The sequence below is a fragment of the Sinocyclocheilus grahami genome, unplaced genomic scaffold, assembly GCF_001515645.1.
Source record: "Sinocyclocheilus grahami isolate Dianchi unplaced genomic scaffold, SAMN03320097.WGS_v1.1 scaffold484.1, whole genome shotgun sequence".
Lineage (NCBI taxonomy): Eukaryota > Metazoa > Chordata > Actinopteri > Cypriniformes > Cyprinidae > Sinocyclocheilus > Sinocyclocheilus grahami.
In genome coordinates, this window is record NW_015505663.1 from 292,901 (window position 1) to 313,469 (window position 20,569).

General features: G+C 38.7%; 1 protein-coding gene across 2 annotated transcripts in view; it reads left to right on the forward strand.

The window, feature by feature from the left end:
• rap1b (RAP1B, member of RAS oncogene family) overlaps positions 1-20,569 on the forward strand; it is a 54,132-nt gene that overhangs the window by 20,041 nt on the left and 13,522 nt on the right. For both annotated transcript variants that reach the window (XM_016236214.1, XM_016236215.1), the window contains one exon: positions 12,380-12,459. In XM_016236214.1, coding sequence (XP_016091700.1) covers positions 12,403-12,459 — 57 coding nt within the window. In that variant the 5' untranslated portion in view covers positions 12,380-12,402. The remainder of the gene's footprint in view (positions 1-12,379; positions 12,460-20,569) is intronic.

Below are 20,569 nucleotides of genomic sequence, written 5' to 3' on the forward strand. Positions count from 1 at the left end.
ATTCCCAGTCATCAGAAGGATTTTCCAAGAACGCAGTCGGGGAAGTGGTTGGGGCGTTTGCACTGACAGCGATTTGCATCAATAAAGCAAATGCAAGTCTTTCAGTTCCGATGAGAGCTCTCCAGCAGAGACTGATGAAGATACAGTTCAAGCTGAACGTACCACATGACACTTTACAAACCTGAACTAACACTGCCTTGTCGTAAAAAGATCATATCAAGGATGTTATAAGTTATTGAACATGGCAGTCTGTCTTGTTTTTTGTCTTGTTTCTGCATGTTGGTTGCACCCAGACAGTGTAACAATATACTATTATAGTATTATTAATGCATTCAATTAGCTTTTATTTGTATATTTTCAGGTTTCATTTTAATTTACTTTTGAGTAATTCTGTGCCTGACATTTTTTGAATGTTTGTTTATTTATCTTTCATTTACTTTTTTTCAACTAAATTGAGTTTTAGTGCTTCAACTAAAATGTTTTTTTATTTTAGTTTCCAAAGCACCATTTAATTTCAGCTTTTAAAAGTTTTTAATCTAATATTTTTTTCTTTTCTTTTTTTTCAGCCTTCTTTCAATTAACCAAAACAATTTTGAATAATTTTAGTTAACAATAACAACATCGATTGCACCAAGTTACTGTTTTGGCAGACTTTTTTTTTTTCTTTCTCTTTTCAAATATTAATATTTTAACAAAGAATAACTTTTTTCAAGAACTACTACTTAATATGAAAGGAGAGTTATTTTCCAGAATTTATCCATTCAGAGTTTTTTAATTTTTTTTATTAATTTCTGGTACAAGGTATCACCCTGACACCTTTGACTTTACACCCCCAAAATATTACTCATGTTCATCATAAAAGATTTGTAGTCAAGACATTGTATTTACGAAGCACATTTGACATGTATTTTTGAACCGATTAATAAATCCAGACAAAAATAAAAAATTCACAATCCTTGTCACTGACCCTACAGTAGTCGCATAAAAACTGCTACTAGCAACTAACAGTACAGTACTTTTAAATGCATATACGGTGTCAGTGCATGGGTTAAATTACCCTCCCTTCTTGAGGTTTAGTATTTGTGAGTCATAGATTAATCTTGCTCCTGTCAGAGATCTTCTTGTCATTGCATATGATTTATGGATACTGTGTATTCCTCCTCCTCTTCTCTCTGGCTCAGGGAATCATGCCAGGATCTCTGTGGCCTGATCGTGCCTCACTGTGGCTGTGGAGCGTACCTGCGCTGCTGCCAACACCCCCTCTTTCTCTTTTGGCAATGTGATGTCACTTTCTCCTTCCTTTTTCTTATCAATGGCTTTCAAAAGTGCATGTTACATGACATTATGTGACACTTCTTTTTGCTGGATGACTGTGATTTCTAGGGCACTCTAGAGGCAGTGCCATCGCACCTGGGGTGAAGCAGCTGTGTTAATTTAACAGCTGGGCCCACCCAACTTTCATTAAATGGGCGTTCTGTAACCCTTTACGAGAGCGGACTAGAGGGTTAATAGCTCTGGATGGCACAGAAGGGGGTCTTTTTATGTTCATGTGCAACTTGGCAGTGGAGATGCCTCTCGTGGATCTCCGCTCCCAGTGGGGAATCCATTTTTGCTATCGCTGATCCTAAAAGAAACGTGGAGAAGTCAGACAAAAATGGAACAGTGGTGCTGATATAAATGGACTAACCTGAGCCGTTGATGCAGGGGCAATGAGAAAGAGAGAGGGCCAGGATGATATTGATTCAGGATCAGAGAGTTGATGGCGTTTCCAGGGTGTTATCAGGCTTAGCTTGAGCGTTAATGCTATTGCTAGCCCTGCTTTAGCACACTGTTTTGTGTTGTGTGGCCTGTCACAATGAATCCTCAGATTTAACGATATCTCATCACTGCTCGGGTCTCAAATTGTGGCAATTTTCCGGCTTGCAAGAAGTTGTGCTGGGAGTCACCGTGTGTGCTTGCATGTCTGCTTCCTCACACTGCTATGCAAAGGCTGCTGCATCACTCCGCACTGTGTAACAAATTTCAGGCGATGCATTTCATATATGGAAACCTGTTTAGCAATATCACGAGACATTGCAATGCAGCTTAAAATATTTCACACTTTCATTGAAAATCTGTAACGTCATGTTCCTAAACAAGGCGCAACATGACACATTTCATACGACACTGAAAGCGAAATACTGCGATAACAACAAAGTCTCAGGAACTTGAAACATATTTGATGATTGATATACAGCTATATAGGGCAGGGTTTGGACCAATGAGATTTCCCAGTGGGTGGGGCTAAGTTCAGAATATATATATATGTGCGTGTGTATAATATAATATATATATATATATTACCTAGCACAACTGTTTTCAGCATAATTTCATTCATTAATAATAATAGCTTTAATAATGATCATGTCATGACTGGACTGCTGAAAATTCAGCTTTCCATCACAGGAATAAATTACATTTTAAAATATATTAAAGTAGAAATATAAAATTTATTTTAAAATGTAATAATATTTCACATTATTACCATTTTTACTCTATTTCTGATTAAATAAATGCAGCCTTGTTACGCATAAAAGCCAGAACCAACCCCAAGCATTTAAATATTATTGTATTTCCCTTTTTTTCACTTTACAACATTTTTTTAAGCTAGTGCAACTAAATGAAGAATTTGATGCTTAAGCTGTTATTTCATCATTCTGGTGCAGCCAAAGAAAATGATGGGAAATGTACATTTTTCAGCAAGCTCTTCATGATTCAACAAAACACAAACTTCTAAACTGTGCAGTGAATATTCACCATTTCAACATGTTATGACCAATGCCAGTTTGCTTGTGCCATGATTCTTACTGAAGCCCAGACTTTCAGTTTCCCACTGGTAATTATGACTTTGTTGTGTGCGCTTATGTAGTAAATACGATCATGCCAACATTACATCAAGGCAGCAGTAGCCTTGTAGCTTGTCGTTATGACAGCATAGCTTATTGTTAAACTCTGAGGCAGCCATTAGTTCTGTTGAAACAGTGTCATAGTGTCAAATCCAGCACTACTGATGCTTGTCGACTATTAGCTAGATTGTCGTTTTAGCACTTGTAGCACTGTGTGCCCTGCAGGAATAGTACTTAAAACGGCAAACACTTCCCTCTCTCCAGTCGTCTGCCAATGCCCAAACCCAAATACGTGACAGACATTACGACTTTTTCCAGCGCTCGCATGCCGAAATGAATTTGGCCGAGATGGAGAAGTCTTTGAGGTTTGAAATGCGAGAACTCAGACCATCGTGCTTTTCAGCTTCACATCACTGCTGCTTCGCTTTCAAAATTACTCTTACAGTCTGCTCCTCGCGGCCTTGGAAAGATGTTTCGTTTTTGCTGACTCCCGGTGTCTATAGCCTGTCAGTTTGTGTTTACACCTATGCCTGCCTCCTGGCAAAAGATTCCACCATCTTTCGAGTGGAGATAAACTGGTTCTTCTCTTTTTCCAGTGTTGGTTAGTCATTTTTGGTTTGTAGTCTGCTTCATGTACTCCATGACCTTTGCACTTCCCACAGCTTTTGATGTCTTCCTTATGTTGTGTTATGTTTATCTTGTGACATTATACTGAATGCCTGAATGAATGATTCATCGTCATGTGCGTTTGACATTTGACAGGTTTTTCTTAAATGGATAGTGCACCCAAAAATTATTAGTCAATATTTATTCTCATTCATGTTGTTCTCAAACCCAGAGGCTGATGTTGGTTTTTATTTTTTATTTTTTTTAAGATGATTTGTTTTTTCTTTCCATTTAATGACAATTCATGTCAGCCTAATGCACAATATATCTGTATCATGTCAATTATTAAAATACTATTTTTATAGAAGATTATCTTTGCTGTCATCTAACACGCACTTAAATGTAGTCTTTGAAAACATAGTCCGTTATTTTTTATTTATTTAGATGAAATAGTGAAATAATATGGAGTTTTAATACTGGCCATTTATCAGTTATCCGCCATAACATGAAAACGATCAGCATATTTTACTTGGCCAGATTTTTTGTATTTGTGCATTTTGATGTTTGTTCTTCACATAAAGGCAAGTTATTTTGGTATATGCAAGTTGTATGGATTACTTAAATAGAAAAAAACTAAATCTATGTAAAGGTGTAAAGCTTGTATGTAAAATAAATTTTCTTGTGTTCCATGGAAATTATGATGTAATGAGTAAATGATGACAGAATTTTCAATATAGTCATATTTTTTTATTAAATATTCCTTTAAGAAGAGCATCTGTAATGGCCACAAGACCTAATCAGCAAATTTTAAATATCACTCTTTTCTTCCACTTAACACTTTTTTTCCCCTCTGTTGTGCGCTTCACACCTTTTCAGACACCCTGTGCTCTGCTTTATAAACCTCTTGTGCTCTGTTGCCAGTAGGTTTGTGCGCCAGCTTTAGAAGAAGGCTAACAGCAGCATGTTGTAACGCTGATACATCCCTTACCAGCACAGTCTCCAGTGATTAGCTGAATCTGGCCCTGACGAATGGCCAGCAAGTTGAGAGCAAGATTGTTGATTTGTCTCCCTTACCTTAGCACACAAAAACAACGGTCAAATAGGCTGATTGGTCTGTTAGACGCTGATGTCTGAAGGATGACTATAAACCATTTTATCCATTTTCTTTATCCGTATGTGTGGTTTAACAGGCCTTTTTTGTGGTAACACATTTAACAGCATGTACGGTAATCTTAAACCAAAATTACAGTCTCTTTGCAAAGATCTTAAATGAAGTAAGAAGTACGCATTGTTAGCAAGTACTTTGTAGGTCATAAACAAAGCATAGCAGAGATATTATCTGCATACACTGTATTTTGCTAGTGCGAGAGTTCACTGTGTTTAAAGCATTTTGCAGATTAATTCCGAGATCTGAATGCTCTGCTTGGCAAAAGCTAATTGGACTCAATTAAAATGACTTCTCTAGATGACCAACCCCTTGTGTTCCAGCGCTTTAAAAAGGTCATTATTTACTAGAGCTGCAAATGCAATTGAATTCTCATTTCAGATAATACTGTACATGTACTATTAAAATGTTTTGGGTCTTATAATATATTTATTTATAATATTATAATTTTATTACTTTTAATAAAATGTATGTCTGCTTCTGTTATGTATGCCTTTTGGAGTATTTCTACATGATTGCTATGACACATTTTCTGTGTGGAGGCCATAATTGTAATATTGATTATTTGCACTATTATATACACAGTACAGCTTCAGAATACAGTGTATACGGACGTATCCCAGAATACAGTCTGGAATACAGACTTTCCAGCTGGATGAGACCGGAGACCTGAATCATTGTGTCCCTTATGTCGGTTGACCCACATCTTTTTTTTTTATTTAAGTGGTGTCTTGAGACCTGGTTTCATGTATGTGCTGGGACCCTTTCTTTATCAGGCTTGTGTGTGAATCTAAACAGAAGGATGTGCTTATCCTCAAAGGCCTTTTAATGGCTTTAAGTAGCTCAACACCACGTTTGAGGGTCTTAGAGGCAGAATCCACTCACCACTGAATCACTTTCACTGTGGTGCTGCTGAGACTCTCTCACACTCTTGACCTTTTTTTGAGGACAACCTGAGGCTGAGCAAATGCAGCCTGCTCAGCCATTAGCCCGAGTGCTGCTCGTCCTCCACTGTCGCTGTGTGTACTATAGTCAGACAGAAGGAACGGTTTGCCAAAACATGGGTGGAAAGATTGTTGGGACCATAAGAGCTCACGCTCTTCGTCATTTAGTGCTCTCGCTTATGATATTGCTCAGCTTTTGACTGTAGCTGACAGATGCCCAAACGATAAGTGGCTTCACTGGGCCTCTTTTGAAGCCCTTGAGAGCACATCCTTCTGTTCTGCTCCTGATTTCTCTGTATCTGTCAAGTGCTGGGAGGTCAAAAACTAAAAGGAAACATTTCAGAGAAGAAAAGCCCAACTACTGAGACATGCCATTTTTACTTATAATTTAGGTAGAAATAACCTGTTGGAAGTTATTGTAAGCCATGTCCTTGATGTATTTTTATTTTTCTTGTCCAAAGCTCTTCGCTTGGTCTCGAAGTGTCTGAGCAGGTAATTTCACCCATAGATATTTTCATATATATATATTTTATACTATGGTCTGCTAAATTGCCAATATTAAAATTTTACACCATTCACCCTTCGTGGGGAGTTTTGTCCCATTTTGTCCGACAAACAAACAGAGAGTAACATTGGTGGAGTTGAACTTGAAAAATGGTGTGTATTGACGTCTTTCCACAGTTGAAACAAAAGACCTTCTGATGTTCATTCATGTTTATTCTGTGCTATAACTAGTAAAGAGGAAGAGATGATCAGTTCTGTGTTGATTTTCATTTTTCTTTTGTTTTTGTACTTCGGAAAACTAATCCATATGGATCAAGCATGTTAATTAATCGACCTTCTTGTATCTTAACGGGTTTGGTTGTGTAGACTTTTAGTGGAGGGAGAGAGAACTCTTACATTACAAATACTTGTGTCTCAAAGATGAATGATTATGGATTTGGAATGAGTATTGGTGAGTAAATGATCAATTGTAATTTTTGGGTGAACTGTTCCTTTAACTTTGTTTGGGATCAAACCAGGTCTCAGCTTAAGTGTGTGTAGGTGGCCCACTTAAAGGGGTCCTATTATGCTTTTTCACTTTTTCAACTTTAGTTAGTCTGTAATGTTGCTGTTTGAGCATAAAAAAATATCTGCAAAGTTACAAAGCTCAAAGTCCACTCCAAAAGGAGATATTTTATTTAACAGAAATCACTTTTCAAAAACTACAACAAACGCCTCATTTAAACTACAACGCATATTTTCTGGGATTTGTGATATCACAAATACCGACGAATGGGATGAGACCTGGTTGAGCTGCACTAGAGAAGGCAACGAGTTGATGTCGGAGACACGCTAGCTTTCCCAAGGCAGACGAACTTAGAGTGGTTACAATCATCTGGGTTTAAATCACGCTCAAATTGATTTGATTTTGACGCAATATTTACACTGAAGCTCGCAGGCGGCTATGGTAAGGGGCATGACATTTCCCGACCGGGTGCCGAGTGCTGCCAATCACAACACACACTGGCCCAGCTAACCAATCACAGCACATTTCGTATTTCAGAAGGCGGGCCTTCATTTGATACAGGAACTATTCGAGCCGTTCATGCCAGACTGGGGAGAGAGGTGTTGTAATAATGTAAAATATGTGAAAAATAATGTGTTTTTAGAACAACCTAGTATGAGAGCCTGTTCTAGTACACCCCCAAAACAAAATCAAGACTTTGTAAAAGAGCATAATAAGACCCCTTTAAGCATACTTAACTTGGGCGTAAACAACACACATAAAATACTGTCAAACCACATGGATAAACACATTTACGTATGGCTTTGAACTTCCTCTCACTTACAAACTCTCACATGTACGTCTGTACACTTGTTTACCTAGCCTAAAGGCCTTTTATTGTTCTTTACTTCAGCTAACTATAATATTGTAATCCTGACATTTAAAAAAACCCTTTTATAGACGTGAATAAAGATTTACTCCTTTTAAGAACTTTTTCCTTTTAAAGTTGTCACCAAAAGAGTATTTTCTTCTATTTTGATGTCAAAAGTTTATCTAGGTCATTAGCATGCTGAAACTCCAGACCTTAGTCATCCTTGAGAGGAAGATCCGAAGCATCTGCTTGCTCTGTTTTGGATTCTTCATCACTGAGAAAATCCTCTTACACAGCATCAAGGGATCTTGCTTGGTTAATTACTAGAGGGGAAGCATTGTAGGAGAGAGAGATCACTTTACATGCGCGGTGGCTTGTGCAACGCAATGTGCCTGTTCGTTTTTCAACAAGGTGTAGAGCTCGAATCTTGAGAAGATGATTCCCATCAGAACAGCTTTAAGATGACTCCACAGCTTTCTGACTGAATCGTTTTTGATTTGGGTGCGTCAGAGGTCAGGGACAGTTTGGGTCACGCTGCATGTCTTCCGCTTAGTCACACATACAGAAGATTGAAATCACTCATTTGTTTCAACCCTGTGTCTTCCTCGGAGTCTCAGAGATATTTTGAGCTGAGCTTGTCATCACTTGACTTTATAGCCCAGAAGAGGCGTGGTGTGTCAAAGGAGGGTGGTTTGAGAAATCAAGTACGATTTCCTGTCATAATCCACCCTGTCATGTGCACCGCAATCTTACTTCAATATGACCATCGAAAACTGCTCAACTCCAACTCCCACAGTCATTGTGACACCGACCACAGGCCTCGGCAGCCATTAATGTTTGTGTGATGCACTGAGACACAGTATTACCACTGTTTGTCCTGAGTAACGTTTTGCAATTTATGACTCAAGCTGTAATTCTCATTAACAAAGTCATTGCAGCAGCTAAAGGTCGTACAAATAATGCCAGACCATTACCTTTTTTCCCTTCTTATCTGCTCGTACATTATTCTAATCGATCAAGACCCCCTATTTGAATTATTATGGGGATAGTTAACTCAAAAATGAAAATTCTCTGTTGAGAAGGCCGGTTCACACCAAGAATGATAATGTATATTAACTATGTTAGCTATAATAACCATATTAGTGTCCACACAAATGGACAAAAATGTTAGTTCAGTCCTGCAGGTAGCAGAAATGCCAGAAAAGAACGTCAGATTACCACCATCTACTGGAGTGTGAAGCATTTTTTATCACCTGGCAGTTGTTAAAGGGGACATCGAAATTTTCACTGTCTGCCAGCCCAGAAAAGCTGAAAAGAAACATGCAGTCAGTTCGTTATGGGCTCTCTGAGGCTGAAACTGTGTCATCCAGCCAGCTGTTTCAGTTTCCAGCTGATTTCTACATAAATAGCTAGCTATTTGAGGAAGACCACCTCCGAGCCATGTGCAGATATATTCATGTCTTGTGTCGACACTCCCCACGGAAGAGAGGTGTGGGGTGAGCAGTAGCTCATTATCATTTAAAGAGACATGCACCGAAACGGTTCACTGTGAACAGCTGTTTTGACAAGGTAAAAAGGGTGTTGTTTTACACGACCATTGTGGAATTTTAACCAAAGTATGTAACAGACATTTCGTAGAGACCCTAAATACCAACCATACCAACTTGTGGAAAATGGGCATCCAATGTCCCCTTTAAAAGGGGACAAACATTTTGTAGACTCACAATAAAGGATAATTTTCTTCAAATGTTTTGGTTAATATCAAATATTCGCAGCTGCAAGAAAACTATCTTGGGTCTTCTTGTGTTAAATAAAATATTGTGGGTGTATAATGAAATTACTCCTGCAGAAATGCGCGTGCACCCATTCAATCCCTCACATCTATTTCCAATCCAGAACATGATCCAGAATGGCCCTGAATGCTGCAATAAAGATGATTTCACAGCGATGTCTCATTCCCACAAACCCAGATTCCTCTGCCTCTGTGATGTAAGCCTGTAAATCCCTGGTGACTGAGGACTTCATTGACAACCAAAAGCATATGTGGAGTGCATATGTGAAGATCTAATCAGACTTTTCCCTGACAAAATGTGTTTCTGTTAAAAAGAGACTAATTCACACTGTTGTTAAGACGGACATAAGGCCAACGACAACTGGCAGTGCTACAAGTGCCTGCACCTCAGCGTCCGTCCATCTATCGCTGTTCTCCATACTTGCTAAATAAGTTGACATGCTTACAGCGTTTTAAATTATGGCGAGTGAGGGCGTTTTCGTACGCATTTGGCCAATCAATGTCTACTTACGTCACGATTAGTACCAGTTGTGCTGACTCCATAGCGGAACGGCAGCGCTATCCTGCAAATATGGCGGATAAACAAAACAGTTTCCCAGAACTCAACGCGGCGTTACGTCACATTCTCATTCCTAATAGATAGTCAATTTGACCCAATCAACCGCTGTTGTTTTTGTTATTTCTAGGCTTTGTTGGTCTTATTTCAGGTACCAACTGTGAGTCACTAATAGTGTATATGAACCATATGTGAAGAGGAATGAGATCTTCAGAGGTTATAATCACCTTTATATTTGCTTTAGCACTTCTGTGCTGAATCCATTCTCGACTGACACATACACGGATACGTCCGTTTAAAAGATGTTTTCCATTTATACAGCATTTTCCCATTTGATAGAGCGTCTTATTCTGTCCCCCTCACATTTCTCACTCATTTTATCTTTTCCACACAATTCTACTCTCCCTCTTGCTCCGTCTCCCATTCCCTCTTTACTTTGCCAATGTAAATGGAAAGCATAGCATTCGATGACAGCTGAGGATTTGTTCTTCAGCACGGAGCTGCTGGCACTGATCTGTTGCTGAGAGGGAGTGCAGTGGGCTGGGGCAGTTCTCAGTCTCAGATACCCTCGTGTCTATTGCATTAGATGTGAGTAAGTGGTAATCTCTTTTATCAGAGCGTGGTCTCACAGTCAGTCTGGCTCCAGATTCAGCCGTCTTGCCCACTAAATCCCAGCATGTTGGATCTGATATGGGCCTCCTGTTTTCCCCTGTAAACTCATTGCTCTGTGGTCTCAAGCCTGGCTGGAATGAGGGAAATGAAACGGACAGATGTTTGGAATTTTTTACACATATCCATGACTCAAGTATGTGAATTAAGTCTTGATGGTTGACTAGTCATCTGACAACTGACTAGTCAGTCAATGAGGTTGACTAGGTAATTTTAGATTAAAAAAAATATATACAAATCATGTATATAATGTAATTATTTTCGATTTCAGCTTATATGTTAAAATATATACAGTGTATTTATATATATGATCATGTAATGGAAGTACAGTTTCTCACGGTTGCCTCAAGTGGCACTATTAAATAAAACTTTTTAATAACTGTTTTCAAAGAATACTTTGAAGAGATTCTTATGGAGCAAACTATTTTAAACTAGTTATAAACTCTTTAATAGCTGGCTATGTGAATAACAACACATCAGGTTTAAAGCTGAGGTGTGTGTTGCATAAAAAAAAATATATACAAATCATGTATATAATGTAATTATTTTCGATTTCAGCTTATAGGTTAAAATATATACAGTGTATTTATATATATGATCATGTAATGGAAGTACAGTTTCTCACGGTTGCCTCAAGTGGCACTATTAAATAAAACTTTTTAATAACTGTTTTCAAAGAATACTTTGAAGAGATTCTTATGGAGCAAACTATTTTAAACTAGTTATAAACTCTTTAATAGCTGGCTATGTGAATAACAACACATCAGGTTTAAAGCTGAGGTGTGTGTTGCACCACTAGCATCACCAAGCAAAATTGCAAAGAAAATTTTAAAACAGTCTGCCATTGGTTGGCCACACAGATGACTCCACCCCAAAGCGATGCCATTGGTTTGTACTATGGTCAGGAATTTCACATTTCAAATAAACAATGTTTTGATATCGCTATCAAAACATTGTTTGAAATTCCTGACCATAGTAAAAACAAATAGCATTGCTTTGGGGTGGAGTTATCTGTGTGGTCAACCAATGGCAGACTGTTTTGAAAATGTGATAGTGTTTATCAGTCGACCAGTGAAGGGCTGTCTTAGTTAGGTTTGTTACCGCCACAACACTACGAGTTCACGTAAAGCTTTTGCAAATCACACTTGCAGTGCATGGACCATGCATTCATAACTTTTGTGCACATAGTGTTTTTCTGACCCAAGCCCTTGCACATTCACATACTATGTCTCTGTAAGTCATTTTATTACTCTAAGTGTTGCACGAGACGGCTGAAGAGTGAGAGAGACAGAATGACCCAAGAGACGGGGTGTGGAGCAGTTCACATCTGTCTATGTGGGTGTCATTTATCTGAGATCTGCGTCAACCCCACCACACCGCTCTTGTTCCACTCTCTTCTTGCAAAGGAGGAAATGGCATGAATGCACAACTACGTGACCTCAAACCAAACACCTTCGTGGGCAGCGCACCCTTACGTGTCAAATGATTGATTATCTCTTTGAGTTGTGATAAACTCAAAAGCTGAAGTTGACACACAATTGTGATGTCAAAGGAAACTTTACATTCTAATTAATGAGTGGGCAGGAGTCTTGAGGGTGCAGTTCAGATTAGATACTCGGCTTTATAGCAATTTCACGCTGGTGGCCTTTTGATAGCTCAGAACTTGAGGGCCGACCACAGGTCTAAATCCCTTTTGTTGGTTGATTGACTACGGCTCTCAGCTTCAGGTTATGCATTGAAGTGCTACAGTGTACTTTTCATGAACTTCTTTTTTGTGTTAAAAGTTTAATAGAGAGTCAGCTAAATAAAACCGTACTGATTTTCCTTTGAGTAGCTTAGCTGCTTGTATGAAATTCTGACTGACAAAATGTAGACTTATCTTTTTCTCCTGTTTCTTCTTCAGGTAGTTAGCGGACACACTGCACAATGCGTGAATACAAGTTAGTAGTCCTCGGATCAGGAGGTGTCGGCAAGTCTGCGCTGGTAAGTGGCTGCCAACTTTCCCTGCCTCCTTCCTTTATCCCTCTTTTTCATGCCGTTTCGTTCTCTACATAAATAACATTTTCATGTTTGTTTATCTTTCATAAAGGTCTTATAGTTTGGTTCTAGACCACAAATATTATAAGTGCTGCTTGCTGAAGTTTTTCCATTACAGTTTCCTTGTGATGGACAAGTGACGCCAATTCATCAACAAGCATCTCAAATTCAAGTGATTCAGTCAGAGGTGTCGGAATATTAATGATAACCGTTAAATTTTAAAATGAAAAACTGATATTGTGTTAATACTACACATATGATAATATCATAAATAATCCAGTGGCTGTAACTATATTGTTGACATTTCAACATAGTAGGTGACAGTACAGCAACTTAATGCCAGTTGGCACTTGTTTTAAAGTGGAAAAGAGACAATGACCCGGTGTGTAGTTAGAAATCATGTCAGAGATGATGATACGGGCGAGACGCACTGGCTAACCGTGAAAAAAGTTTGCTCATCAGTGTGGGAGTTTTTTTAGATTCCATAAAAAAAAAACAGGGTGATGTACATCCCTGTCTGCAGGAAGTGCTGATCAACAGTAATTCCTTTTTGTACGGTTTTGTACAGTTATAGTTACTCTCTCTCTGCCTCACTTCACTCGTTTTTTGAGTGTGATTCATTGGCTAAAAAAGAGAAAACACAAAATAGTCAAAGATGAGTTTGACTATTTGACAGCCACCCTCCCCCACCCAGGATTTCTATAGATATTGTGATAATATTAACAAATCATTTTAGCCAAGATAGTGTAGTGAAAATCTGTATTTGTCATTGGTTTAGACGTTTAAAGAATAGTTCACCTGACAATTCTGTGATCATTCCAAACATAAACATTTTTTTTTTCTTTGGGATTCACAGTGGAATTCATTGGGGTCCTGTGTTGTTTTGGACCCTATTTTCTTTTATAGGGACCTTTTATTTCCGCAATGTGGAAAACGTGGACTGAATCGCAGAATCCAGTCATATAAATGAAATTTACTGTATAAAGTGAAATGTCAAAGAATTTGCCAAATTTTGGATTAATAAATCAAACAAACGTACTGTAGGTCAGTACACTTAAATCAAAATGCGATATGGACTAGTGTCTGTGATTATTAAGCCGCAAAAATACTATTTAAATATGAATCCGGCATGTTCTGTGTGTCTCTGTGTGAATGAATGGCACAGACGCACGGTTTCGTTTACTACACACTACTGTGTAGCCTCTGCCACCTCAATATATTAGTACATGAACTAGGGCTGCACGATAAATCGCATACGATATTTAACGCGCATCTTATCAGTAAAGCCGCTTCTGTAATCAGCGGTAAATCTCCATCACCTGCGGCCTTTCACATTGAGCAGCATTAACTACTCAGAGCCGTTGTTCACTGACGAGCTGCACAAACCCACGTTCAATATCGCATGCGATTTATCGTGCAGCCCTAACATGAACACATGAACAATCTCTAGAGCTGCTCTGAGAGTCACTTCATAAGCATTTTACATTTTATTTTGAGAAAAACTATCTGTTATATCGTATACAAACAGAAACTTAAAGGTTTTCACAGCAACCTGTCAAAATAACAGTTCGGTTTAACTTGAAGAAACTGTGACAGAAATATATTGCTTAATGTAATGATAGTACTACTACTAATAATACAATTATTATTAAAGCATTATTTTTAAGGAATATTTATCAGGAAAATTATTTACTAGAATTTATTTACCAGAAAAATGTAAATACACAACACCGTATTTCTGAAAAAATCAAGAAATAAATGTAAAAAATTATATATTTTTTTATAAATTGCTGTTAAATTGTGTACATTTCATGATTTAAATTAATTGTGGATTAATATTTTTTAATTTAACTATTAAAACAGAGTCTAGAAAAATTCAAATGGAAAAAAGGAATCCAGAAAAATTCGAACGGGGGGGAAAAAACGGAATTTGGAAAAAAATGAAACGGAATTTGAGAAAAATAAAACGGATTTCATAGGGCCCTACTTTTTTGTAACAAATAATTTGTCTTTCCTTTTTATGGCATCTTCATTTTAGGAATCTCCCTCAACATATATAACAAATTATATCCTATATTGGGAAAAAACATAAATCGTCTAAGTGTAGAGAATCTGGTTTCCCCATTTGAAAGAGCCGCTGCTCTGCTCCATCCAGACATGTAGCGTCTCTGGAGAACATCTGTCCCCAGTCAGGTCGATAAAGGTTGTGAGAACCAAACTGGCCTGTGGTCGGTTGCGGTGCCCTTTCTGAGCCACTTAAACACCACATAGCTGAGTCATTTTTACAGCGAAATGACTGTGCCTCAGTGCATTGGCATTTGCTATTCAGTCAGCATAATATATGTCAGAATAGCATTTTGAAAAGTAGTTTGGCAGCTCTTCTTCAAAAAATACAGTGGGTAAGAACAACAAAAACCCTGTGGAAAATTTCTGCTGCATGCTATTAGCTTTAAGTTTCCACATTTACCCTGAAGTTTAAAAACAGAGCGGTTTCTTTATGAATTGTATCTTATGATTGAGGTCACTGTTTGCTTCCTTAGCTCATTAGGACGCTAGTACTCCGCATGTAATACCGTACGTCCCGCTGACACCACTTTGACCTAATTTGTTCCATCCCAGTGAACTCAAATGGCTCACCCATTGGAGAGCAGCCACAATGGCCCGACCCACTCACCCCAGGGCTCAACAAAGAGCCCATTGGCTGTATGTGTGCCACAGGGTGTGAGAAGCGTCCGCCTCCATCCTCTTCCCTCTCAGCCTAGACTTTTATTGTCCATTAACTCTAATTGGGCTACTATGGATGGGTCTGGATGAAATGGCCATGCAGAGTTAATCGTGTTGTAAGTGCATTCACATTAAGCTCCTGTCCTGCTCCGTGCAGACGGGGGAAAGAGACAGGTCTGTAAAATTAGATCATTACTGTGGGGTCAGCCTGGTGTCCTGTAATAGAGCTGTATAGACTGCAACAATGGCCAGCAACTTTATAAGTGGCCCCGCAAATCTTCCGAAAAGACAAATGAATGACTTACAGGAATGAATGAACTACTTGTCTTTTAAGGAACTGTACATTATGTATTCAAATCAGTTATTTTTTTCAGGAATCATCACTATTGTATTGAATGAGCTGACGCTACAATAAAACAATCTAGCAAAACATTGCCATTCACTTGAGTTTGAACTTGTTCGACTAGATGCACACAGTAACACTGGCTCAACCAATGCTGTGAGTTTGAGGTGGGACTTCCTGTTGGGCCAACCAATGGAAGGTGGGGAAGTGTTCAGGGAACCTGCATGAATTCTGTTTGGTGACACCAGGGGCTCATATTTTAAGGTCAATATTATGACACCACTTTTTTTTTTTTTTCCATTGACTCGATCGGTCTACTTTGAGGAACTGTCGCATTACCAGTCAACACCCTGTAAGTTTATCTGTCAAATCAGTAATTTTTTTCAGGAATCATCACTATTGTATTGAATGAGCTGACGCTACAATAAAACAATCTAGCAAAACATTTCCATTCACCTGAGTTTGAACTTGTTCGACTAGATGCACACAGTAACACTGGCTCAACCAATGCTGTGAGTTTGAGGTGGGACTTCCTGTTGGGCCAACCAATGGAAGGTGGGGAAGTGTTCAGGGAACCTGCATGAATTCTGTTTGGTGACACCAGGGGCTCATATTTTAAGGTCAATATTATGACACCACTTTTTTTCTTTTTTTTCCATTGACTCGATCGGTCTACTTTGAGGAACTGTCGCATTACCAGTCAACACCCTGTAAGTTTATCTGTCAGATGAGTTGCGGTAGTCCGGGGTAGTACAGAGAATCGGACAGGAGCAACAGGGTTAGCTTGAGCTGTAATGATGGATTGCCAGAGCTAACACAGAGAGCCAATCTGCCTGCAGGCAGGAGCGGATCCACTCAGATGGCCATTGTGCTGCTGACTTCTGTGTGCCTGAGTGAGACTGCACATGCTAATGTGTTGTTGCTCATCGATAGCCTAAAAACAAAAGCCACCTTTCACCTCAAATATCATTCGCATTTCAAACTTAAAATCAGAGACACAGTTTTCAAACTAGGTTCAGCGGCTCGCAAGCGGGTGCTAGGCGGTCTATGGATAATTTGAGAGAAAATAAAAATATTTGACAACATTTTTCTGGACTATTAAAGTTAACGTGCCAACTTAAGATACGCTAACGTTCAAAACTTTGAGGTCAGTTAGGTTTCGTTTTTATTTTTTTTGGTAAACTTTTATTCAGCAAGGAAGCATTAAATTTTTAAAAATGATTAAATTAAATCAAAAATTATATTAAAGATGTGTATAATGGTGCAAAAAATTTAATATATTTAAAAAAATAAATCTTACAAATAAGTCTTACAGAACGGTAGTGTGTTTAACAGTTATTTTTAACAATACATTTTTTTTAAAGTTGGGTTTGGAAGGATTTATTGTGAAGTGGTTTACAAATAGATTTGAATTAAATTGAAAGTGTCTTAATACTATGTTTATACATCTAACATTTACTCTGATAGTGGCTTGAAAGTAAAGTAGTCCTTTTTAATTTAATAATTAAACAAAATGCAATATTTTTCTTACACACTATGTACGAGTCTTTATACATGCATATATATATATATATATATATATATATATATATATATATGCATGTGCTAGACATCATGCCAAGATCCAAAGAAATTCAGAAATAAATGAGAAAGAAAGTAATTGAGATCTATCAGTCTGGAAAAGGTTATAAAGCCATTTCTAAAGCTTTGGGACTCCAGCGAACCACAGTGAGAGCCATTATTCACAAATGGCAAAAACATGGAACAGTGGAGAACCTTCCCAGGAGTGGCCGGTCGACCAAAATTACCCCAAGAGCACAGCGATGACTCATCCACGAGGTCACAAAAGACCCCACAACAACATCCAAAGAACTGCAGGCCTCACTTGCCTCAGTTAAGGTCAGTGTTCATGACTCCACCATAAGAAAGAGACTGGGAAAAAACGGTCTGCATGGCAGAGTTCCAAGTTGAAAACCGCTGCTGAGCAAAAAGAACATAAAGGCTCGTCTCAGTTTTGCCAGAAAACATCTTGATGATCCCCAAGACTTTTGGGGAAATACTCTGTGGACTGACGAGACATAAGTTGAACTTTTTGGAAGGTGTGTGTCCCATTATGTCTGGCGTAAAAGTAACACTGCATTTCAGAAAAAGAACATCATACCAACAGTAAAATATGGTGGTGGTAGTGTGATGGTGTGGGGCTGTTTTGCTGCTTCAGGACCTGGAAGACTTGCTGTGATAAATGGAACCATGAATTCTGCTGTTTACCAAAAAATCCTAAAGTTGAATGTCCGGCCATCTGTTCGTGATCTCAAGCTGAAGCGAACTTGGGTTCTGCAGCAGGACAATGATCCAAAACACACCCGCAAGTCCACCTCTGAATGGCTGAAGAAAAACAAAATGAAGACTTTGGGGTGGCCTAGTCAAAGTCCTGACCTGAATCCTATTGAGATGCTGTGGCATGACCTTAAAAAGGCGGTTCATGCTCGAAAACCCTCCAATGTGGCTGAATTACAACAATTCTGCATAGATGAGTGGACCAAAATTCCTCCACAGCGCTGTAACAGACTCATTGCAAGTTATCGCAAACGCTTGATTGCAGTTGTTGCTGCTAAGGGTGGCCCAACCAGTTATTAGGTTTAGGGGGCAAACACTTTTTCACACAGGGCCATGTAGTTTTGGATTTTGTTTTCCCTTAATAATAAAAACCTTCATTTAAAAACTGCATGTTGTTCACTTGTATTATATTTGACTAATATTTAAATTAGTTTGATGATCTGAAACATTAAAGTGTGACAAACATGCAAAAAAATAAGAAATTAGGAAGGGGGCCAACACTTTTTCACACCACTGTATATAGCTACCTTTTTTTTTTTTTTGCAAGATGGTTAAATGTCCTGTACTTTTTCATAGTGAATGCATAGTGTAATGCAATAACAAACCTCTTGTGTTTATTAATTGTAACATAATATGATAAGAGCTTTTTTAATATAAGCATGACCTTTACTAATCCTTTGATACCCATCATCTCCACAATATTTGTTGCTTTCACTTGAAGTGACTGCTGGGATATCAGCATGCTGAGCGTGCCTGTGTGCATTTGATCTAATCGCTGAGAGCAGAGCAACACACACACACTCCTCTCGTTCACACATCCTCACTGCTCTTTGTTGGAACATTGTAATCAGTGGCCTCCACTGAATTTGCATGCCTTGTTTCCACATCTCTCTCCATATATGGAATATTTTGGCCCTCTTTCTGTGTGTGTGTGTGTGTGTGTGTGTGGAGTAGGTCGTAGTTCAGAGCTGCTGTAAGGAACGGAGCCAGGAAGAGTGTGTGCGTGCATTTAGAGAGGCACTAGTGTAAACCAGCCAGAGAGAATGAGGAGCATAGCTGCAGGATAAAAGACTTCAGAGCATATGTGCCAGCTGACACTCGTGCACATGGTCTGGTCTGTCTCAAGCACATCAGTTCAACTCCGCTGCATCAGCACACATCACCTCTCCGGGGCCGCTTACAAACCCTGGGTTATCCTCACTGCTGACTTCATGCCCTAACCCGCTTCTGAAACAGGCACACATGCATAATGTGGCCCAGCAACAGCCTTGAGGTGCATAGGGCTGATGAAGTGTGAGGAAGACAACAGGAATAGTAAGAGATGGTTCACTGCATATGCAGAGATATCATAACTGCCACTGGGATTCTCAGATTGAATCCTCGGTGTGCAAAAATCATTCTTCATGGATTTATAGCGAAGCAGAAAACGAGTGAAGCAACATACTCTTGAGTAAAGAGAACAAGGTGTTTGTGTGTTTCCACATGCAGACATCTGTCTTTGACATTCACTGCTGAGACATGCTTGCACGCACAGTTCATCCAAAAATGATAATCGGCATCATTTTTTTTCTCTACTTTTTAAAATGTGAAAGTATTTCATTTTTACACCTTCAAATGTATTCATTCATTGACATAGCACATGACATTTTACAACCTGAACTAACCTTGCCTTAAGAGAACTTTAAGAGACTTCTTGACTTATTGAGGGCTTTTAGAAGTCTTCTTTATGATATAATTTTCTGTTTTACTGTTTTTTTTTTTTTTACACGTGTCTGCTAGGGCTGTGTATCACCAGCAAAGTCACGATACGATACGTATCACAATACATGACTGCACTGAATTTCACCTCAGCAGAATTTAGAAAAACAGCTGTTTATTAAACACTGCTTACTATAGTGCCATTTCTAACTATTGGCAGAGCAGGCAGTTGACCTCTGCATTATGAAGGGCCTCCATAACTGTACCACAGTACAATACAGGTAATGGAATATGTTTCATGTTTACATTTGTGCGCTCCCCACCTGGTACAATATTCTGATTGTTTGCATCTTGTTTTTAAGCCCATAAATAATAATGTACTTGTTCTAATAAATTTATATTGTAATGCACTCATTCTAATATGTTTAAAAAATAATTTACATTGCTGGTAGGTTATCATTGCACAAATTAACACTCTCTCTACAATAAAAAAAAAATTAGTAGAGTTCTAAATAGCGCGCTGTCTTCACTGTATCTAACGCACACATGCTCAAGGCTGATTTATACTCGACGCGTCCGCAAGTTCGCTTTGAGTGCACGCAACGTCGTTTTGCGTGGCGGTGTGCACAAAGTTTTTTTGTAACTTTCCGCGCAGCTCCGCTTCCGAAGATGCACGAGTTCAAAGCGACTCTAGCCGAACATGCACGTCTGTGCCAGCATTTGTGTGAAACAAGCAGTTTGGTGTTAAGTGCAGTCACTCACACAGATCACTGCGGCCGAACTCAGACATTCAGGAACAAACTTTTTAGCGCTGCCCCGCAATTTTATCAACTAAATAGCTTAATCGCTCAAGAGCTACATTATCTTTCTCAACAAGGAGCTGGTAGCATCATTGTTTCTAAAGGAATTAAAGCCATAACTTTACTGTTAATAGAGAAACGCGGCAAAACGGTG